The sequence below is a fragment of the Lingula anatina genome, chromosome 1 (genome assembly GCF_051362555.1).
Source record: "Lingula anatina isolate TDL-2025a chromosome 1, LinAna3.0, whole genome shotgun sequence".
Classification (NCBI taxonomy): Eukaryota; Metazoa; Brachiopoda; class Lingulata; order Lingulida; family Lingulidae; genus Lingula; species Lingula anatina.
In genome coordinates, this window is record NC_141767.1 from 118,327 (window position 1) to 142,403 (window position 24,077).

The 24,077-nt window shown below is 36.0% G+C and overlaps 2 protein-coding genes across 12 annotated transcripts in view; both read left to right on the forward strand.

Moving 5' to 3' along the window:
• Positions 1 to 13: 13 nt before the first annotated feature.
• LOC106179119 (ADP-ribosylation factor-like protein 15) lies at positions 14 to 7,001 on the forward strand. Its single transcript, XM_013562653.2, has 5 exons — positions 14 to 187; positions 738 to 882; positions 1,215 to 1,274; positions 1,586 to 1,794; positions 2,930 to 7,001. The coding sequence occupies exons 1-5, from the start codon at positions 125 to 127 to the stop codon at positions 3,125 to 3,127; spliced, it is 675 nt and encodes a 224-aa protein (XP_013418107.1). The 5' UTR covers positions 14 to 124; the 3' UTR covers positions 3,128 to 7,001.
• Positions 7,002 to 8,497: 1,496 nt separating this feature from the next.
• Positions 8,498 to 24,077, forward strand: part of LOC106176500 (phospholipid-transporting ATPase ABCA1-like) — a 43,387-nt gene continuing 27,807 nt past the window's right edge. For 5 of the 11 annotated variants that reach the window (XM_087002765.1, XM_087002761.1, XM_087002762.1 and 2 more), the window contains exons 1-15: positions 8,511 to 8,726; positions 11,178 to 11,263; positions 11,487 to 11,580; positions 12,680 to 12,821; positions 13,186 to 13,319; positions 13,468 to 13,595; positions 13,732 to 13,932; positions 14,475 to 14,699; positions 14,976 to 15,071; positions 15,335 to 15,617; positions 15,778 to 15,954; positions 16,211 to 16,432; positions 16,707 to 16,889; positions 23,511 to 23,650; positions 23,810 to 23,926. In XM_087002765.1, coding sequence (XP_086858891.1) covers positions 11,198 to 11,263; positions 11,487 to 11,580; positions 12,680 to 12,821; positions 13,186 to 13,319; positions 13,468 to 13,595; positions 13,732 to 13,932; positions 14,475 to 14,699; positions 14,976 to 15,071; positions 15,335 to 15,617; positions 15,778 to 15,954; positions 16,211 to 16,432; positions 16,707 to 16,889; positions 23,511 to 23,650; positions 23,810 to 23,926 — 2,208 coding nt within the window. In that variant the 5' untranslated portion in view covers positions 8,511 to 8,726; positions 11,178 to 11,197. Of the gene's footprint in view, positions 8,727 to 11,177; positions 11,264 to 11,486; positions 11,581 to 12,679; positions 12,822 to 13,185; positions 13,320 to 13,467; positions 13,596 to 13,731; positions 13,933 to 14,474; positions 14,700 to 14,975; positions 15,072 to 15,334; positions 15,618 to 15,777; positions 15,955 to 16,210; positions 16,523 to 16,706; positions 16,890 to 23,510; positions 23,651 to 23,809; positions 23,927 to 24,077 lie in introns of those variants that run through there. The other 6 variants (XR_015332219.1, XR_015332218.1, XM_087002764.1 and 3 more) reach the window with 6 other exon arrangements.

The window sequence follows — 24,077 nt, forward strand, 5'->3', positions numbered from 1 at the left end:
GAAATGACAAATGGTGAAATGTTGACATTTTTGTCAGCTGATTTTTCTTAAGAAAGGACTGCCGCTGGTAGAAATGATGCTGTAATCTTAGCGGGAATTGGATAACATAATTTATTATAGCATAATGTCTATTGTTTTAGAATATTTGCAGCTTGGGTGTGCTTTTTGTAGAATATCTATTTACACAGTAAGTACAGACAGGTAGCTCTAAGTTTGTATTAATTCACTCGAAGAATTAATTTGATCACTAGATCAAAAAAATCTTTGTCATTTATTCCTTTAATAAAGAAAAAAGAGAATTTAAGTGTAAAAAATGGAATCCCCGAGAAGAATTTCATGAGCTGTGTTATGGTTTAAGAATAATTTATTTTCAATCAAATATTGGAGGTACAATGTATATCATTTCAATATAGAGCTGTTAATTGAACAAAAAAATTTATTCTTAAAAATGGAATTGTCTGACTTTTGCCAGTGTATAATAAGCACCATAAAATGGCTTTAGTGCATATACGTTATGTATATAAATTATCATAATGTAAATTGTAATATTCTAATAATAATAATATGATTGAAAACTGATGGCCATAAATACATGTAAATCTTTATTTCTGACATGAGTCGAATATATTACAATGCAGTAATGAATGCAATTGAAAAGAGCGGTGAAAAGAGACAATATAAAAAAATATATATCCATGAGCTCCAACATACATATTTTTTTCATTTTATGCCCACAGTTGTTCCGCAGACTGTGCTGTAGGAGCCCACCCCCTCCCAGACCTGAGATCTCTGTGGTTTGTATTGGTCTAGCTAAGGCAGGAAAGAGCACACTTCTGGCATTGATTAGTGGTGAAAGTACACAAGATATACAGCCTACTATAGGTATGTCCAAGTATATGTTACTATGGTAATACATTCTTCCTATTATCATATTGATTACATTATATTTTCATTGGTTTTAGACTGATCTTGGTTAGCACTAACACTTCCATATATACTGTAGCCAAATGCTCAAACAGACTTGATTGAGTTGATTTGACTTGTTTTGGTCAAATTTAAACCACTTGGAGAAAAAAAGTGATAAAAAATTAGAGATTTGGCTATGCAAAAAATATTGCCAGGGCTACCACAGCTGATGCATTGTCAAATAGGTATCAAATTTCCATAAAGTTTTAATAAGCATATCTTATGTTCAATTTATTTTCATTCTTCAGGTTTCAGCATAAAAGCACTTCAATTCAAAAACTGCATTTTGAATGTGAAAGAAATTGGAGGTATGTTGTACTTTATATGCCAGATTAAGGTAATTAAATATTTCAGAAAAGTGAAATATATTCTGTTTCATTTCTTAAATTTGTTAAACTTAGGTCTATACTTTTAGCAAATGCACAAAGGGATTAGAAAATACCTTGTAGTTCCTCTTAAATGATGGGATATTACTTCTTTGTAATTCCTTAATAAAGAGGAATATATATATATATATATATATATATATATATATATATATATATATATATATATATATATATATATACGGAAGTAATAAAAATTGTTCTTTATTTTCATGTTAAAAATGTCCTTTTAGGTGGTGAAGGTGTTCGTCCATACTGGAAGCATTATTTCAGTGGTGCCAAAGGGATTATATTTGTTCTGGATAGTGCCTGCCCAGAATCTGATCTAGAGATAGTGAAGACAGAATTGAGTAATGCATTGGCCAACCCAACACTAGACAAGTTACCTTTACTGGTGTTAGCATGTCACCAAGAGAAAGATGGTGCTAGAAGCATTGAACAGGTAAAAATGTCACCCTTACATATATTGATATTAGGATTATAACATATTGTCCTTCAAGTACTTAGTAGTCAGGCTTGCACCAACATGTCATAAACTTTATGAATGCAAAACTTCTTACAAGACTTGCATTAAAAATAAGACAGCAAAACTGTAAAATGTACAGGCATTTAACAGAAAATAACTAAAAAAAGGTATTAGAACTGACACAGTTTGCCTTTTATGAAGTTTACCATATGGCAGTGCACTTTTAAAAAAATTGTCAATTTTGGTGTTATGTTACATAACACTAAGCAGTATAATCATCACCAATTTTTACATTCACCAAGAAGATTATGTTTTCACTTTTATTTGTCTTTCTGTTTGTAACAAGCCTTATACAATGTTATGGATGGATTTTAATGAATTGTTTTAGTATTTGTTAGAAATGGACATATTTTAAGGTGATGAAAATTTAGTGGTGATAAGTTATCCAGATAGTTATTTTTATCCAATAAATTTTTTGAGCTTTCGTCATCATTGTGAGACCTATTGTGCAATAAATTTGCTCTCAGCTACCAATATTTATCAGTGTATAGTCCTTGGAGGGGGTCTACACTCTGAGTGCTTTTTTGGTTAATTTTGTACTACAAAGAACATGGAACCTCAGAAAATGTAGCTAGCACAAGGCTTCTTACCCATGGGAGGTCAGAGACACACATTGCAAAAATGTAAAATTGTATTACTTCAGTAAAAAGACTCAAGTCAGACTGGTTTTCAATCTCAAGCTATATCTAAGTCCTAAAAGTCACTTTGGACAGTAAGTTTAAGGTTGTCTAATGGTTATCTACTTACTGTGTTTACTGCGAAAAGTGTGGAATTGATTTAGCAACAAGAAATGACACAGGTGATGGCTGTTTGGGCAAAGAAAACATTCTGTACTTACTAGCATTTTAAAAGATTTTATTCCTTTGTACATGTTGCTTGATTAGATGAATTGTATAGCCATTATAAGTCTTGCATACATTATAATTATTATATTTCTGATTCAAAATCAACTGTGGGATTTTTTAATATACTGTACAATATGGTAGTTAAAACTAAACATGGAACTGTGTCAGTATTAATATTTATGTAAATGCATCACTCTGAATTTCAGTTGAAAAAAGAGCTAGAGCTGGAGTTTCATGGTGAAGGGAGAGCATGGCTGATACACCCCTGTAGCTTGAATGATCTCCGTGGAATCAAGGAAGGCTTTGAGAACTTTAACCAGTATCTGCTTGGAGAGAAATCGGTGGAGGGGGATCAGACACCCAGAGAACAAGGACAATCAGAAGACATTCCAGGCAGAATTTAAATCTGTGATACCTTATAATATAAGCTGTAGGCATTAAGCTTTTGCTGGGCCTCTCTCTCTGGTCACAACACATATTTAGTTTACACTAGCGGGCCTGATTTGGTCTTAAAGTGCAATTTAAGACTAAAACTAGACTGAGGCGATCTTAAAACTTAAGGAGGGACTCTTAATTTGATCTTAAGACTAAAAACGAACTGAAAGTCCAGTGAGTAAGACTATAATTGGTCTGAAGTGGTAAAGCAATTATCTCCCCTCACACATTCAGTCCAAACTTGGACTGGGGCTCCAGCCAGACAGCTGAAGATAGCAATCAAGTGGAGGGCCATTGTATGAGAGCATTGTATGTAGCAGAGACGAGCATTGAAGTGCACCTGAACAAGAGAGATAAAAAGAGGATGAAAAGTCAGGGATTGGTGTTTAAGAAGCCATATAACTTTGGTCGTCTACAAAATTGGAAGCATTTCTGGGGCCTAAGAGATGGAATATCTTTTATTCGACATGTATTGTTTCCATCAAGACACAAACCTATAGGAAATGGAATCACATGGGAAACGGCAACATATAAAATAGAAAAAGAGTTACACGATATCTGATATTAAAATCATTAGTAACTTTTAATGAAGTAGCTTTAGCATTATTTTGAGATAAATGTGATGGATTACAAAAGAAGCAAATGTGGAGGAGCACAACTTCCCAGATTGAATTTTTATGTCAAGTGTAATAAGATGACCTTAGATTTTATCTTTTCTTTTAGAGGAACTGCTTGTTAGAATTTTGCGTAGAAAAGATGGCATTTCCAAGGGATTAATTATGACCAGTGTGACCCATTTTAAACTTATTTTAGAAATAACAGTATAGTATATTAAATGTATGTCTTTTAGACCATTCTTTCTTCACTTCAGATAAAATGCAATTTTTGAGCAGTATTTATCTAAAAAGAATAGTAATTTTCACCTACTCATTAGTTATTGTTAAACCTGCTCCTGCTATTGGATTTTTCATTTTAGGCCTTTTTAATCAAATACTTTTAGTTCTAATTGTTCACCATAATGACTGTTTAAATGGCCACATCTGTTAATTGGGATTTTCATAATTTTCAAGGTCTGAATTGGAAACAAAAGTACCTTTATAGAATGTGCAGACAGTAATGTTTACTTTCCAGCATTTTCAAATGAAAAAAATATACTTTTAAGAATGAAGTTACGTGCCTCAAGGACAGATCATAGGGTGTTAAAAGGAAAATCTAATATCTAGACAGCAAAATTATGTAAAAGAAATACATTATTATTTGAAGTATTACCATGGCATCTCATCTCTCTATGAGTAGCAAAGGGTGGTCTCTTGTCAACCAAGTGCTAATTGCCTGATTGATTAGGGCGATTCAGACACTATCTCAGATAATTTCTAAAGCAAGGAAAGACTTGGTTGTAGAAGTACTAGTGCAGCATACTTTCAATGTTGTTTTGAATGAAATCTTTCTTTTTTCTTTCTTTTTTGATTTTGCTTTCTTGCTAAAGGGTGACTCAAAGAAAGAAAGAAAAAAGAAAGTAAGACTTCCTTCAAAAGCAAAAGTCAAGAAAAATATTGTCGCCTCAGACTAGTTTAGTCTTAAATTGCACTTTAAGACCAAATCAGGCCTGCTAGTCCACTCTTTCTTTGAGTCCTGACAGAATGGTTGATTGAGGGAATGCACTATTTACTTAGTAGGTAAGTGTCACATTAACTCAGTTGTATCTTGTTTTAAAAATTAAAATTACATTTCAGTTCGTTTTTAGTCTTAAGATCAAAGTAGGAGTCCCTCCTTAAGCTTTAAGATCGCCTCAGCCTAGTTTTAGTCTTAAATTGCACTTTAAAACCAAATCAGGCCCACTAGTGTTACTTACATGTCTTGTTGACAGTGGAAATATCTTGCTAGGAGATTGATAACTGTAAGGCACACGTTTTAGTTGTCAATAAGAATAGTAATAATTCATTTCTTAAACCCCCCCTACACATGCATCTCAGTGCTGTTTACATGTTTACACATGTCATTATGTACATGCATTTAAAGTTTTTTTTTGTGTGTGTGAATGACAATTAAGTAAGGAGAGAAATTCACAGTATTATTTCAGCAGTCTTTTAGTGAATCAGGGAAATTTAATTTTAGGGTGGTATCAAATATTAATAAAAATATATTGGTAAACAAGCTCCACGTATCACATCAGCTGATAGATATACCTTCTTTTTGTGCCATAAATGGTCAAAATTGCTCAGTCTTTTTTCAATTTAATAGTATATGATAGCACATGATGCTTATATTTACAGTATATATGTGCTAAATATAATGCACCAAAATTACTGTTTTGAATTTAAGCACAATTTTTGTGAAAATTCCTTAGTTTAAACACTAATGTTTTTTGTATAATGTGTTTAAATTGGTGGATATATGGTGAAAAAATAAGGAAAAAAAGGGAAAGTGTTACAGCATACAAAATACTGTTTATTGTGCACTCAAACATAACTGAACTTAAAGATTGAGCATTTGTCCTATTGATGATTTAACTGCATCTCATTTTGTAAAATTTTAATGTATTGTTGACATATATGTTGCTGTTTTGTTTAGAGCAATAGGAGTGACCTAATGCTTGAATTTTGTGCTACTTTTATTTAATGCAATATATATTTATCATGTCTACATAACATAAAATATAATTTGATATGTTATCAAACATGAATTGCAAGCCTAAGTAATATATTGTCAATACAATAGATATGTCAATAGATGGATATTATCAAAACATCTTACTTTTAGTACACAGATTACTGGTTAGGATATTATCAAAACATGTTACTTTTAGTACACAGATTACTGGTTAGGATATTATCAAAACATGTTACTTTTAGTACACAGATTACTGGTTAGGATATTATCAAAACATGTTACTTTTAGTACACAGATTACTGGTTAGGATATTATCAAAACATCTTACTTTTAGTACACAGAGTACTGGTTAGGATATTATCAAAACATCTTACTTTTAGAGCATAGATTACTAGTTAGGATATTATCAAAACATGTTACTTTTAGAGCATAGATTACTAGTTAGGTTGTATTCAATACAAGGTGCAGGACTGAATGGCAAAGCTCAGTTTGACTTTGGAAATCAGTACATTAATGTACTATCATAAATTTTGTAAAGATGGTTTTAAATTTAACTTTGATACATAAATGGCAAGTGGGCCATGCCTGATTTAATATTTTGTAAGTCTACCGGTAACTTGTTTTTTAAGAATGACTATTCCTTTATCATCTTTTTTTTTAGCTATATTTTTGTAGAGTTTTCTAAATATCTTATTTGTGACTTAGTTTTGATTTGGAAAGGAGACTGGAAGATATAGAGTCAAGATAGAAAATGGAAAATCACATTTAATAAAGTACTAGTTGTGTCTAAAGTACTCATAAGAAGCATTTCAATACATGTAAGATGTTGATTGTTGTGGCAGGTACTGTAGATCTGAAATTTATCAGTATTGTTGGCTAAGGACCAGTTCATTTCATGACCCACATTGTTAGCATGTTCTGTAGTCTGTCTTTAGTTCAATAAATGTGATTGGTGGTACACATGGCTCATTTCTCCCAGAACATTACTGGTAGTATTTCTCAACTTGTATTTGTGGCCATTTTAAGATGGTGATGTAAATTATGTCAAAATCTTGAGATGTAAATCTTTGTTAAAAATTTTTTTTCATGCTTTTCATTGTATTATGTTACAGTAGTGACTATGCAGACAAAGTAATATTTTCTGCTAATAAGTGATTAAGGCACTATTTTTGTGGGAGAAGTATGTTGTAAGTCTTTTTGTGGCTATTGCTAGTAATAAATGTACTTGTCATATTTCACTTTTATATTACTATAGCCAATTCCCAAAACGGATAAATTTTTTTTTTCAAAACTATCTGCACACAAAGTATTACTTTTAGTTTAAAACTATCTGTACACAAACTATAACTTTAGTTTCAAATTTGGGTCACAGGAAAACTAATCTATTGAAGGCTATTGTAAATCCGTTTTGTAAAGAAATCACAGTGACTGAAAGTGATATGAAACAGTAATTAAAAAGTGATGCAAATGCCCCTGTATTACAAACTATGTGTGTGTGTCACGGATACGATTCCAATGTTACCCTTTCTATGGAATGACCCTGCCAAATAATTTTTTCTTAAACACGTTTCAGAAGCATACTGCAGCAGCATAAATTTTAGGGTAGGTCATTACTAGTATTTCCCGACTCAGTCAAAAAGGTTATGAATTTACTAGTACCCCCTCCCTCTTTTGACCAGTTTGTCTTTTGTTTGTTTGTCACCAGCCAAAAATCAAACAGTTGTGGACGAATTTTGCTGAAAATTTCAGGATAGGTCAAAATCTTTTAAGTGATTATCGTTAGGCGGTGATCAGGATGATCATCAGGATCCAAGAAAGGTTTCTCCACCATTGCAAGAAAGGGCAGTGATGTCCATAATCTGTTGTGTAGCGAATGTGCCTTTAAATACCACAATTTAATTGTACAGCCCTTGGCAGAGATATGGGGTCTCTGAGTGCTTTTCTGGTTGTTTACTTTTTAAGTGAATAGGAAATTAGGCTTCGTTCACATGCACATGTCTATTTTCTAATTTCTATTTTCGCTATCTTATGATCACGGTCTGTGCCCTGAATATCCCGCCGCGTAATTACTGGCAGCGCGAGTCAGTTACTTATAGTAACTTATAGTAACTGGCTCGAGCTGCCAGTAATTACGCCTCGGGATATTCAGGCCACAGACCGTGATCATATTAAGACATACCGCAAATAGAAAATAGAATTTAGAAAATAGACATTGCATGTGAACGAAGCCTTAATGTTAATTCCACAGCATAGCCTACTTAAAAACAAATAAATTAACAACAGAATTAAGGTTTTGTTGAGCACCTAATCGATTACTGTAATGAATATGTAATGCAATATGTAACCCGCACAGAGAGCGCCGCTCAGGTGTGCATTCTCACGTGGCACAACATGCAGACAGGTGACACTGTCGTAAGTGGGTACGCGATTGTTGTAGACGTAAAATGTTCAATTTAATAGAAAAAAGTTTCCATACACTTTATGATGATATAGCGTGTACTGCTTTGTTATTTTTCGTATCATTCTACTCATCAGTTGTCCTTATGGGAAAAATGATGCTTGTAACGCAACACTGATGTGAATTTCAAGTACCTAGTCTTTTTAGGATCCTTGCCACAAAATCTAGTTCGCGTTTTATTTACCAAGTTTATCCCTCGTCACAACAAAAGTAACTTATGAAATGTACTCAGAATATCTATTAAGTGCATTTTTTTGTATCAGGCAATGATTATAAACGATTCATTTGTTTTTATCAGTTATGTAAATTCATTCAGAACTCTCGCGCATGAATTCTCCTGCAGTGGTTTACATAAACAAACGTCTGAGTGAAGAGCATTACAGGACATGTGCACGTAAACCGAGGTCAAAAAATAGGCTGACTACAATACAGGATATGACAGAGCTAAACTGATGATCTCAGAAGATGGAATCCATTCCCTTATAGACATTAAGTTAAAGGTAATCTTAATTTTGTAGAATCTACATTTTTCTTGTTGGTGTAGATTGTAAGGAGACTCGGTAATCTTTATGTATTGATTGTCTGTTTCGTAACCCTGTTACATGTACAGTATATGTGTTTACATACGAGTTTATTACGATCAGCGTTTGCTGTGTCATTTTTGTCATGACACACTAGTAAGCAACATTGGTCCTGCCACGATATGTTAGCAAGGTAGGTTTGTCTCAGATGCAACAACTGCCAATTAAGATTTCATTTTGTTTGACGTTTTTTTCAAAGAGGACGCCAGAAATTAATTATTTCAGTAATACCCAAAATACCAGTCTTCAGTGTGTTATATCTTCAGTGGGAACAACAAAATACACGTGGGCCAAAGATTTGAAGAGTATTTAATGATGCACCCCTAAGCAAAGAATGTCAAAAACAAATCTTAGAGCACCTCCAAACATCACACTTATTTGATGATCTTATTGACAAGTTTAATTAACTATTGTAATTGGCTGCTGAAAATCAGGAAATGCCAAAGACATAGCCATATTATGTCATTGTGTGAATACCATCCTGAACACTAATGTTGTCATGGGAACAGAGATACCTATCATTTTAACTGCAGGCATTGTTTGTAATAATTGCTTTTATAAGTAGGCTTCTTCATTTGTGGTTTTAATGAACAACACCTGATCCAGGTGATAGAGAAAATGGATCTCCCCCCAACCCCTAGCTATTTATCTATAAAACTTTGGATAGCCAAGTTTTAGTAGCTGTGTAAACATCAAAACATAGATTCATGTTGCATTGTGGGTTCCTAACTCTAAATGGATTTACAAAGTGAACTCTAAATGGCTTTACAAAATGAACTCTAAATGGCTTTACAAAGTGAACTCTAAATGGCTTTACAAAGTGAACTCTAAATGAATTTACAAAGTGAACTCTAAATGGATTTGCAAAGTGAACTCTAATTGGCTTTGCAAAGTGGAGAGTCTGTGGCTGGTAAAAATTGTGAAAGAAGAACCTTCTAAAATGTTGAAAGGTAAAATATACATGTAGTGTATTTATAAGTTTCAAGAAGAGTCTAAGTTTGGCTTAAGCATTAGTTCTCAAGTTGTATTTAAAAGGATGGAAAGTTTGTTAGGTATGTTGTATCATCAAAGGGAGACATTACCAAAAAGCAGCTCTGGAAAAGCAACAGGCAGAGTGTCAACGTAACTTAAGGAGCTCAAAATAAAATTTCTTACAAGGAGTGCATAAAGTGCTGACAGGGATTGCTATTTTTTGATGTACACACAGTGTATCAATAAATTTTCATATTAGTAACGAGGTTGTATAGCAAGGGTATAGGATGTGTCTGAATATACATTATACTTGGCCTTCTAAACCAGTGATTAACTGTTTATTATACTGACATCCAACATCAGTCTTTAGCATCTTGAGCCTTAATGAAGCAGTTTTGGACAACTTATTTCATGGACATTGTAACAAGGAACATATTGTCAAAAGGGTTGTTTTGTGCAAATATTTTTTCAGACATGCTGAAAACTTTTCAGAATGGCCGGACATTTGGACTGGCAGTAATGAAAAATTGATAAAATGGATTTTAGTCGGACCAAAAATCACCCTATTCGTTTGAGTGGTAGCTTACTAGTACTTTGTTTGTGAATATGATAGGTTTGAAATGGAAGGGAAAAAAGCTTTGGATTTTATATAATTTTATTAGTGAAGTATGTCGATTGATGACTGTAAATTCAAAATTGCTGCTCTTAAAACTCTTGTCGGTGCTTTGGACCGACCAAGTCCAATTTTTTACCGGTCCAGACAAATTTTCATGTTTCATGTTTTTTCCAAGTAGATTCATGTGTTGCAGCGTCCATGTGATGATGACAGTAATACCCATACAGGCCATACTAGTTTCACTTTGTGAACCACTCATGTAGCTCCCACTTAGGTAGTGAAGTGTATTTTTACCTCAAGGAATATGATATATGTTTTCAATGTGTTTGATTATGGCTATCTCACTACTTGCTATGATGACTGACTCCTATCCCCCTAAATATATCAGACTTAATGGGCTCTTGGGTGACCTTCTTGTGATTGGATGTCACATTCAGCAAGGCACTGAACACTACTTCTGATCATTACTGAAAAGTGAAAAACCCTTCACCCTGGGCCCTGTAACTCAAAAGCATCACACATTGCGACCGAGCGCAAGCATCTCAATTCCATAACTCGCCCACACTTGCCCCATATACTACAATGTAGCCTCTATGTGATATCGCTATTCACAATATATGATGCTTTCCAGTTACAGGGCCTTGATCACCCAATATTTTGTTGGATTTTGCAAAAATAAATAAGATCGATCGACAATGAATTAGGAACACTCATTATATTTCTTATAACACAAAAGTTTGCTTCTTATAAAAGTGAAATTGAAGTTTATTCACAATTTCTAGATCTTAGGATACTCACAAATATGGGATTTGGAAGTCAACTCAGACTACTTCTGTGGAAGAATTTTACTTTGAGAAAAAGACAGCCAGTGAGTAAAATATTTCTTATTTAAATATTGTTTTAATAAAGCTTGCTTTTAGATAATTTACAAACTCATGCCTTTAAACTAAATAGTCTCAAGCAATAATGTATCTTTTGTGAACATTAAGATTGAACTTCTGAATCTTTACACACATTTTCACCCCTTTTATTTCCAGGTAAATTCTTTTTGTTTCATAAATATAATCTAAGACCATTGTGTTTCCCTTCAGGTGAGACTGGTGATAGAATTGTTGTGGCCTCTGGCATTGTTCTTGATTTTAGTGTTGGTGAAGACGCGGCAACTCAATGAAGCAAGACATGAATGTAAGTGGATTGATTTGGCAAATGTCAAACCTTATTAACTTGTATTTATGCTGATATCAGAAATAGTGACCTTGGTTACTTGTATATAAGAATTACTTAGTTGACTTACTGATATCAGAAAAAGTAAGCTTGCACACTCACATACAAAGTATATAAAAGCCAAACTATTATTGTGTATGGAATGAAAATTTTATGTTAGTGTCTCATTTTCAAGTCACTATTAAGGCAGAGTATTGTATGTTTTCAGGTCACTATGAAGGCAAGGCTATGCCATCAGCTGGAGTGCTGCCATTATTACAGGGTATTGTATGTTTTCAGGTCACTATGAAGGCAAGGCTATGCCATCAGCTGGAGTGCTGCCATTATTACAGAGTATTGTATGTTTTCAGGTCACTATGAAGGCAAGGCTATGCCATCAGCTGGAGTGCTGCCATTATTACAGAGTATTGTATGTTTTCAGGTCACTATGAAGACAAGGCTATGCCATCAGCTGGAGTGCTGCCATTATTACAGAGTATTATATGTTTTCAGGTCACTATGAAGACAAGGCTATGCCATCAGCTGGAGTGCTGCCATTATTACAGAGTATTGTATGTTTTCAGGTCACTATGAAGGCAAGGCTATGCCATCAGCTGGAGTGCTGCCATTATTACAGGGTAATGTATGTTTTCAGGTCACTATGAAGGCAAGGCTATGCCATCAACTGGAGTGCTGCCATTATTACAGAGTATTATATGTTTTCAGGTCACTATGAAGGCAAGGCTATGTCATCAGCTGCAGTGCTGCCATTATTACAGAGTATTATATGTTTTCAGGTCACTATGAAGGCAAGGCTATGCCATCAGCTGGAGTGCTGCCATTATTACAGAGTATTGTATGTTTTCAGGTCACTATGAAGGCAAGGCTATGCCATCAGCTGGAGTGCTGCCATTATTACAGGGTATTGTATGTTTTCAGGTCACTATGAAGGCAAGGCTATGCCATCAGCTGGAGTGCTGCCTTTATTACAGGGTATTGTATGTTTTCAGGTCACTATGAAGGCAAGGCTATGCCATCAGCTGGAGTGCTGCCATTATTACAGAGTATTGTATGTTTTCAGGTCACTATGAAGGCAAGGCTATGCCATCAGCTGGAGTGCTGCCATTATTACAGGGTATTGTATGTGGTTGGAACAACACCTGCTCCAGAACTACTACAACTGATGAGATCTCTGGACAAGTGCAGACTTTTAACAACTCCTTGTAAGATACACTTTGTTGACTAGATTCTCTTAATTCAACCCCTTTAACAAATCTATGTACTACACCTTGTTAAATAAGAACACCACTCACAGATTCAGGATTATATAAAGCAGAAGTCACTGGTCATCCCCCTCCCCTAGAGTTCACGCAGATAAGGGGGAAGCGTTAGCTTGACGAGGTGAAATAGTATCCTAAGTATTGTTGTTGTAGGCACTGGTGGCCAACATGGGGATTCAGAAACTTCATGTTTTTTCATGGTTGCTGAGAAAAATAAATGATATTCTCAAGTTTTATCTTGAATATTTAAAGATATCATTCTTGTGTTTTTGTTAATTTAACATATATGGTGCTGTCTTATTTTTAGGTTATCAAAGCTTTTAGAAGATGTAGAGATGATTTTGAGCAACAGAACAGATATGAATGATATTATTGATTTGATCGAAGATTTTGAAATCTTAAACACATTTGCAACTAACATTCAGAGTGGAAACATAGTTGGTAAGTGAAAACATTTTTTTTAATTCGAAGAATTATAACGTTTTATGTATTCCAAGGATGCTGGTTAAATGTTTATGATGTAAGTTAATTTTTCTACAGTTTTTATTAAATAATCAAATGTTTATTTGTGGAACATTTTCTTCCATAGGTGGGATAAAAGTCAGCAATTTCCTGATTGATCCACAGCAACTAAGAGAAGAAGTGGCCAATCAGAACATAGCACTTCAACCGCAAATTGTCAGCGACATTCTCAATGCAAATGTCAATATTCAGCAAGTAAGTGAGTGCATGGTGTCTTAAATGATTTAGATAGACTGTCTGATATTCTTATAATAATGAAATGGCTAAATTTTCTTAGATCATGTTATTCATTAGTTTTTCATACCAAATCATTTTATGCGTAATATTTCAGCTCCTGCGTCAGTCTAGGTTGCCCCTCCCTCAAGCCAGTGTATTGAGTAACCTGTCCAACCTGGCAGCTAACCCACAGCAAGCTCTCCAGGACATTCTTGATGGAAATATCAACCCCCTGCAGGTACTCCAGACACTGATAACCAGGAACTTACCACAGATTGCACAGGGCATTCAGAGTGGGAGTTTGAATACACAACAGGTGATGATATTTCACATATATTATATTTTAGAACATCCAGAGTGGGAATTTAAATGCACAACAGGTGATGATATTTCACATATATTATATTTTAGAACATCCAGAGTGGGAATTTAAATGCACAACAGGTGATGATATTTCACATATATTTTATTGTAGCTCATCCAGGGTGGGAATTTTAATATACAACAGGTGATGATATTTCACATATATTATATTGTTGTACATGCAGGGTGGGAATTTTAATATACAACAGGTGATGATATTTCACATATATTATATTGTAGCACATCCAGGGTGGGAATTTTAATATACAACAGGTGATGATATTTCACATATATTATATTGTAGCACATCCAGGGTGGGAATTTTAATATACAACAGGTGATGATATTTCACATATATTTTATTGTTGTACATCCAGGGTGGGAATTTTAATATACAACAGGTGATGATATTTCACATATATTATAAATCCTAGATAAAGTTATCAAAGTAAAATAGAACCAGTGGCCCTAAGAGGTAATACTCTATCATTTCAGCTACTCATGCAGGGATTAGTTGACCAGTCTCTTCTTACCAACCTCACCTGGGCGGCTTTTGCTGCAAAAAGTTTTGTTTGTAATGAAACAGCTCTCTCCTCTGTTCTGATCATGAATGATCCAGGTCTAGTGAGTGAACAACTCTGTAATTTGACGCAGAGTAACCTCACGGCTTTGGTTAGTGACATCAGACAAGATTTCAATGTCACCGCTGTGTTAAGGGAGGTAAGGGAACCTTGCATAATTCACTGAGATAATATGATAATTTTGTTTGCAACTTGCATTTGGGTTTTAAAATCCATATTTTCTGACAAAGTTTTTCAGGTACTGTTGCCTTTATACAATAATCTTAAATCAGAAATTGGAAAATTATATTTGAAAATACTGCAACATTCACCAATAAAGCAAACTATCATTTTTCTGTAGGATCATTACCATGTTTAAATTATTATAGACCACATTGTAAATGCATTATTATTCCTGATTAAACTCAAATTTTAGGCAAGGATTTTCTTAGCCAACAACACAGGCAGTAGCTTGAATATAATTGAGAATGCAGGCAAGCTGAGGGAGACGGTTATGAGGATATTTACTGATGTAAGCATATTGAAGTCACGCTGTTTTGCATGTTTGTTTTTGCACTTGGTAACTATTATACCTACATGTATTTCAGTTCAAATTCATATGATTCAGTACAAATTATCACTGGTATTTCATTTGAAACAAAATTTTGGTAACATTAAATAATGGCATTTATCAGTAAAAAAAGCGTAAAAAAAGCATAACTTATTCTCAAAATAGTTCAACAAGAAGTGGTTTATATATTTAATGTGTATACACTTTGTCCCTTCAATTACCAGGTCAGTCAACTCAAGAGCCTCCAAAGTATAGGAGCTGATGTAAATAGAACCTTCCAAGATGTTCGCGGGATAGCCATGGAGTCAGCTGCTGGGAACATCAGCAATGGAAGTGGTAATATGGGTCTTTTGGCACAGTTGTTTTGTGGAAGTGCTACTGCTTTCCCAATACCAGGGGGAGCTAATGATAGTCCTGGGAACACAATCTCCACTGCCAATGATACTGCAAACGATACTGCCAATAATACTGCATATCAAGACGCCAAACAGAAAACTCTACTGTGTGGTGAGTACTGGCTACTGTTTTTGTGGTTTGTCTTAAAATGTGCTAGATCTAGAAATGTGTGCTTGGTGTGATTTGTTATACTTTCTTTAGCAACTGTTAAAGCCAGTGATGTTGATTTCTAGCTAATAGTTATGTGTTGTACATAATTTGCTGCTTCCAGGGTTTACCCACAGTTATGGCGGTACAGGCGACAGTGCCCCCTGTGTGTTCCCTTTCATCTACAAAGGTGTGTCTTACACAGGCTGTACACAGGTGGATGCTAGCAGTCATGGTGGACAAAAGTGGTGTGCTACCACTGATAACTATGACAGGGACAGAAAGTGGGGGCAATGTCCAGGTATGGTGTTAGTTTTCATGATGTGACTATGTATAATGTTTAAATTTCATTAAAAATAATGTTCAAGCAGAAGGCACTCCCAAGTGAAAAATGATGGGCCTTCGGTTCCCTAAGTTATAGGTGGTATAAGTTTCATTAAAAGTAGAATTCATGTTTGTAGCAGAATGCACTCCCAAGTGATATGTGGTGGGTCTTCAGTTCATAAACCTTCAGTGGTATAAGTTTCATTGAAAGCAATGTTGCTGTCACCTTGTAGATATCCCAACAACAGGAGGCAATGGCAGGAATGCCAACTGTGTTTTCCCCTTCATCTACAAAGGCCAGACATATACCAACTGTACTGCTGTGGACAACAAAGGGACAGGCTTTAAATGGTGCAGCACCACAGGAGACTATGACAGGGATCAGTTGTGGGGCAAGTGTACAATGACTACCAAGTCTGACTATCAGACTGCACAGAAGGCAACTGATCAGTGTGGTAAGTAACTATGACATCAGTTGTTGGAGAAATGTACAATGACTACCAAGTCTGACTATCAGACTCCACAGAAGGCAACTGATCAGTGTGGTAAGTGACTATTACAAAGATGTAGTCTTTGAAAACACATTGAAGTCTGATATTTTCCTTGTTTATTGATGTGTCCTTTCCATTGGTTTTGACTGGTGCTAGTTTTTTTTTTTTTACTAGTACTATGATGCTATGCTAAAACAGTTGTGGAAAACACCACAGTCAAGGTCATGTTCACTTCCAGGTCAAGGATTGTATACATATGATGGCAAGTCTGGTAATGCTACAGGACAGCAGTGTGTGTTCCCATTTACCTACAAAGGCAAGAACTACACCTCCTGTACCATGGTAGATGATAACCACAAGTGGTGTTCTGTTGTCTCCAACTATGACACTGATCCACAGCGCAGATGGGGATTTTGTCCAGGTAGGGTGAACTTTATACCTGTATCACCAGGCACAGACAGAGACACTAGGGTGAACTTTATACCTGTATCACCAGGCACAGACAGAGACACTAGGATGAAACTTTATACCTGTATCACCAGGCACAGACAGAGACACTAGGGTGAACTTTATACCTGTATCACCAGGTACAGTCAGAGACACTAGGGTGAACTTTATACCTGTATCACCAGGTACAGACAGAGACACTAGGGTGAACTTTATACCTGTATCACCAGGCACAGACAGAGACACTAGGGTGAACTTTATACCTGTATCACCAGGCACAGACAGAGACACTAGGGTGAACTTTATACCTGTATCACCAGGCACAGTCAGAGACACTAGGGTAAACTTTATACCTGTATCACCAGGCACAGACAGAGACACTAGAGTAAACTTTATACCTGTATCACCAGGTACAGTCAGAGACACTAGAGTAAACTTTATACCTGTATCACCAGGTACAGACAGAGACACTAGAGTAAACTTTATACCTGTATCACCAGGTACAGACAGAGACACTAGAGTAAACTTTATACCTGTATCACCAGGTACAGTCAGAGACACTAGGGTAAACTTTATACCTGTATCACCAGGTACAGACAGAGACACTAGAGTAAACTTTATACCTGTATCACCAGGTACAGACAGAGACACTAGAGTAAACTTTATACCTGTATCACCAGGTACAGACAGAGACACTAGGGTAAACTTTATACCTGTATCACCAGGTACAGACAGAGACACTAGAGTAAACTTTATACCTGTATCACCAGGTACAGACAGAGACTCTAGAGTAAACTTTATACCTGTATCACCAGGTACAGTCAGAGACACTAGAGTAAACTTTATACCTGTATCACCAGGTACAGTCAGAGACACTAGGGTGAACTTTATACCTGTATCACCAGGTACAGTCAGAGACACTAGGGTGAACTTTATACCTGTATCACCAGATACAGACAGAGACACTAGGGTGAACTTTATACCTGTATCCCCAGGTACAGTCAGAGACACTAGGGTGAACTTAATACCTGTATCACCAGATACAGACAGAGACACTAGAGTAAACTTTATACCTGTATCACCAGGTACAGACAGAGACACTAGAGTAAACTTTATACCTGTATCACCAGGTACGGTCAGAGACACTAGGGTGAACTTTATACCTGTATCACCAGATACAGACAGAGACACTAGAGTAAACTTTATACCTGTATCACCAGGTACAGACAGAGACACTAGAGTAAACTTTATACCTGTATCACCAGGTACAGTCAGAGACACTAGAGTAAACTTTATACCTGTATCACCAGGTACAGACAGAGACACTAGGGTAAACTTTATACCTGTATCACCAGGTACAGACAGAGACACTAGAGTAAACTTTATACCTGTATCACCAGGTACAGACAGAGACACTAGAGTAAACTTTATACCTGTATCACCAGGCACAGACAGAGACACTAGAGTAAACTTTATACCTGTATCACCAGGTACAGTCAGAGACACTAGAGTAAACTTTATACCTGTATCACCAGGTACAGACAGAGACACTAGGATGAACTTTATACCTGTATCACCAGGTACAGACAGAGACACTAGAGTAAACTTTATACCTGTATCACCAGGTACAGACAGAGACACTAGAGTAAACTTTATACCTGTATCACCAGGCACAGTCAGAGACACTAGAGTAAACTTTATACCTGTATCACCAGGCACAGTCAGAGACACTAGGGTAAACTTTATACCTGTATCACCAGGCACAGTCAGAGACACTAGGGTAAACTTTATACCTGTATCACCAGGCACAGACAGAGACACTAGAGTAAACTTTATACCTGTATCACCAGGCACAGACAGAGACACTAGAGTAAACTTTATACCTGTATCACCAGGTACAGTCAGAGACACTAGGGTAAACTTTATACCTGTATCACCAGGTACAGACAGAGACACTAGAGTAAACTTTATACCTGTATCACCAGGTACAGACAGAGACACTAGGATGAACTTTATACCTGTATCACCAGGTACAGACAGAGACACTAGGGTAAACTTTATACCTGTATCACCATATCACCAGGTACAGACAGAGACACTAGGGTGAACTTTATACCTGTATCACCAGGTACAGACAGAGACACTAGGGTAAACTTTATACCTGTATCACCAGGTACAGTCAGAGACACTAGGGTGAACTTTATACCTGTATCACCAGATACAGACAGAGACACTAGGGTGAACTTTATACCTGTATCCCCAGGTACAGTCAGAGACACTAGGGTGAACTTAATACCTGTATCACCAGATACAGACAGAGACACTAGAGTAAACTAGGCTCACGCTAGACGCTCGCAAAGTTCGCTATAGCGAATTGCATTTCAGAAATGCGAAAACAAAATGTTACACGTTCGCAAATTTTGCGAAACTGTTAATACAATAAAATGTTAATCACCTTTCAGTGCGTTTGCTTTGGTTTTGCATTAAAAAATACAAGTCACCACGCTAACATCGTTGTTTACATCGTTGCCTATGTCCAAGTGAAAGTGAATATATAGATGCCTCCGTTTCGTGCAGATACTAATTGAAAACGAGGCAACAATTTAGAGACGGTGCTCCGAGTCGTGTGATGTACATTCTAGCCTTATAAGTGTGAAAATAAAATTAAAACGATTAAGAAAGTAAAAAACAAATAAATGTAAATGTATAATAATCATTCCACATCCATATGATTAACGGGGTTAGGCAACCAAAGTTTCAGTGCGGGATAGCCCGCACTAGCAGTCAGCACATGGCGCTCAAAATGTGATCCGCGGAGAACGATGTGGCAATGCTTTCAAAGATTTTTGAAAAGGTAAGGTGATTTTTTATCTGACATGTAAACAAAATTGTATTACATACAAAATTTAAGCTTTGGAATGTAAAATAAAAAGTGAGTGAATAACTTTTCGTAGTTGGAGCTCATTTTGCTGTAAGTTAGTAACTTTCAACAGTGAAAGGTTTTTAATGGTCCACGTATTCTGTCTTCGGGTGACTAATTGTCGTATAATCTTGTATTAATGAGAATTTTAGTAAATTTATTTTTCTTTAACAGTTTGTTGTACCCAGCAAAGAAAAAAGAATACCTTTCTTCTAAAAATGCTTACACGACCACGTGACGATCGATGCGTTGCGCACCAAGCAATGTTTATCGACATAAATGCGTTCTTGATTTATTTTTGTGTGGGGAAGATAATGATTAAATCGATGAAATATTATAATGATTGGAAAGTTAATAAAGCCATGTGTACAATTTTGTACGATTAATATTCATTCTGCAGTTTCAGTTGCCGTTATATTTGTGATCGTGATGAATTTGAAGATTGACCATTTTTCAAGTAGTACATTTTTCAAGGGCAGGCAAAGAAAAGGATTGCTTCTTCTAATAAGCAGTCCAGAATAGAATTGTTTTTCACCACAGCTACTAGAATACCTCCAACAGAGCAGCCTTTTCAATACTATGAACCAGTAGGTGGGCCACTTCTAGACTTACCTGATGACCTTGTGACAATTACCAACATGGAGTCTACTAGTAGTTGCACATTAGAAATTGAAATCATTTTTGTGTAATGTCAACATTAATGCTATAGATGAATTACAGTGCCTTATTATCCTCCAACTCAATGGGATTATTCATATCATGTTAATACAGCTAGATTTAAAGTTTGAATGCAGCTGTATTGGAATATTTTTGTTGTTATCCTTTTATTTATTAGTATATTTTACTTTTCAAACACTGTCATCTTCAAGATGTGACATTTAACTCCCATCACCCTGAAGCTCTGTACATTTTCTGTATTTTTTTTTTCAGATTACTTGCAATGTGTTGAAATGAAATAGTGCAAAATGTTTTTAAATTGTTGTTTTTGTTTAATAATTATGTAATGTATATGCTGATGTAACCTGGGAATAAAGTGACATATGAACTCTGTCTCTCCTTGACTCTTGGATCTTGGTTTCTACCTAATGTTGTTAAGGCATGCATAAGCTTTTATTAAAATATTATTTGCATTAACTTACACATTTAGTCTGTTTTATTATTTAATTTTGCGTTTTAATGCTGTCCAGTGTCTTCCTTTATGTATGTCAGCATAAAAACTGATAAATGGTGGTACTGTTCGACTTTCAAATTTTGCTAATTGAAATAAGAAAATGCTAATAGAAATTTGTACCCTTTAGCAACTTTTGCTAATCAAAAATAATGACTAGAGTGAGCACACCAGGTACAGACAGAGACACTAGAGTAAACTTTATACCTGTATCACCAGGTACAGTCAGAGACACTAGGGTGAACTTTATACCTGTATCACCAGATACAGACAGAGACACTAGAGTAAACTTTATACCTGTATCACCAGGTACAGACAGAGACACTAGAGTAAACTTTATACTTGTATCACCAGGTACAGTCAGAGACACTAGAGTAAACTTTATACCTGTATCACCAGGTACAGACAGAGACACTAGGGTAAACTTTATACCTGTATCACCAGGTACAGACAAAAACACTAGAGTAAACTTTATACCTGTATCACCAGGTACAGACAGAGACACTAGAGTAAACTTTATACCTGTATCACCAGGCACAGACAGAGACACTAGAGTAAACTTTATACCTGTATCACCAGGTACAGTCAGAGACACTAGGGTAAACTTTATACCTGTATCCCCAGGTACAGTCAGAGACACTAGGGTAAACTTTATACCTGTATCACCAGGTACAGACAGAGACACTAGAGTAAACTTTATACCTGTATCACCAGGTACAGACAGAGACACTAGGATGAACTTTATACCTGTATCACCAGGTACAGTCAGAGACACTAGAGTAAACTTTATACCTGTATCACCAGGTACAGTCAGAGACACTAGGGTTAACTTTATACCTGTATCACCATATCACCAGGTACAGTCAGAGACACTAGGGTAAACTTTATACCTGTATCACCAGATACAGACAGAGACACTAGGGTGAACTTTATACCTCTATCCCCAGGTACAGTCAGAGACACTAGGGTGAACTTAATACCTGTATCACCAGATACAGACAGAGACACTAGAGTAAACTTTATACCTGTATCACCAGGTACAGACAGAGACACTAGGGTAAACTTTATACCTGTATCACCAGGTACAGACAGAGACACTAGAGTAAACTTTATACCTGTATCACCAGGTACGGTCAGAGACACTAGAGTAAACTTTATACCTGTATCACCAGGTACAGACAGAGACACTAGAGTAAACTTTATACCTGTATCACCAGGTACAGACAGAGACACTAGAGTAAACTTTATACCTGTATCACCAGGTACAGACAGAGACACTAGGGTAAACTTTATACCTGTATCACCAGGTACAGACAGAGACACTAGGGTAAACTTTATACCTGTATCACCAGGTACAGTCAGAGACACTAGAGTAAACTTTATACCTGTATCACCAGGTACAGTCAGAGACACTAGGGTAAACTTTATACCTGTATCACCAGGTACAGACAGAGACACTAGGATGAACTTTATACCTGTATCACCAGGTACAGACAGAGACACTAGGGTAAACTTTATACCTGTATCACCAGGTACAGACAGAGACACTAGGGTAAACTTTATACCTGTATCACCAGGTACAGACAGAGACACTAGGGTAAACTTTATACCTGTATCACCAGGTACAGTCAGAGACACTAGGGTAAACTTTATACCTGTATCACCAGGCACAGACAGAGACACTAGGGTAAACTTTATACCTGTATCACCAGGCACAGACAGAGACACTAGGGTAAACTTTATACCTGTATCACCAGGCACAGACAGAGACACTAGAGTAAACTTTATACCTGTATCACCAGGCACAGACAGAGACACTAGGGTAAACTTTATACCTGTATCACCAGGTACAGTCAGAGACACTAGGGTAAACTTTATACCTGTATCACCAGGCACAGACAGAGACACTAGGGTAAACTTTATACCTGTATCACCAGGCACAGTCAGAGACACTAGGGTAAACTTTATACCTGTATCACCAGGCACAGACAGAGACACTAGAGTAAACTTTATACCTGTATCACCAGGTACAGACAGAGACACTAGGGTAAACTTTATACCTGTATCACCAGGTACAGTCAGAGACACTAGGGTAAACTTTATACCTGTATCACCAGGTACAGACAGAGACACTAGGATGAACTTTATACCTGTATCACCAGGTACAGACAGAGACACTAGGGTAAACTTTATACCTGTATCACCATATCACCAGGTACAGACAGAGACACTAGGGTGAACTTTATACCTGCATCACCAGGTACATGTTTGTCCCTGTTTCTGCCTTCAGTGAAATTGAAAATGCTGGTGGCTTGAATGATCATTAAGCTGAAAAGTTTTTTGATCAAACTTCCATTTAGAGGAAAGCAGCAGTGAGGGTCGGGGTGTCTTCAGTACTAAGATACATGTACAGGTGAAACTTTATTACCACAAGTTATTATTGAAGAGAATAATTCATTTAGTCTTACTGTTCTTCTTAATTGAACACACACATTTTAACATTCCAGATTATTGCAATGATGAACTGTTTGCTGTGTTCAAAACCAACAAATTTACCAAAGCCCTGTGGCAGCAGCTGGAGCCCATGGTTACTGGCAAAATTCTATTTACACCAGATACCCCTCTTACTAATAAACTCATGGACAGGGTAAGAAATTGTCAGACATAAACTCCTTATATATTTTGAAATATTTAAACTTTTGATTTGGTAAAAGAAAATCAACTTGTATGATTTCCTTATTGACATTTGTTTAAGGTTGTGATCAAGTAAATTTACTTAAAAAATGATTTAAAAAAACTTTTCCAGGCTAATATGTTCTTCTCTGACTTGGGAAGAATAAGGAATGTGGCACAAGATTGGTTGGCTTACTCTCCAACTTTAAAGAACTACCTTAGCACCAGTAGCAACATTCAACTTTTAAGGGTAAGGGTTATTTTCATCCGTATCTGTTTCACCTAATTTTGTTATTTTTGATGGTCAGAAAAAATCAATTATGCAGAATCTGCTACAAGCTCAAAATTTAATGTAATCAAAGAAACTCCCTGTTGGATAAGTAGTCAAAGCCATGTGTTAT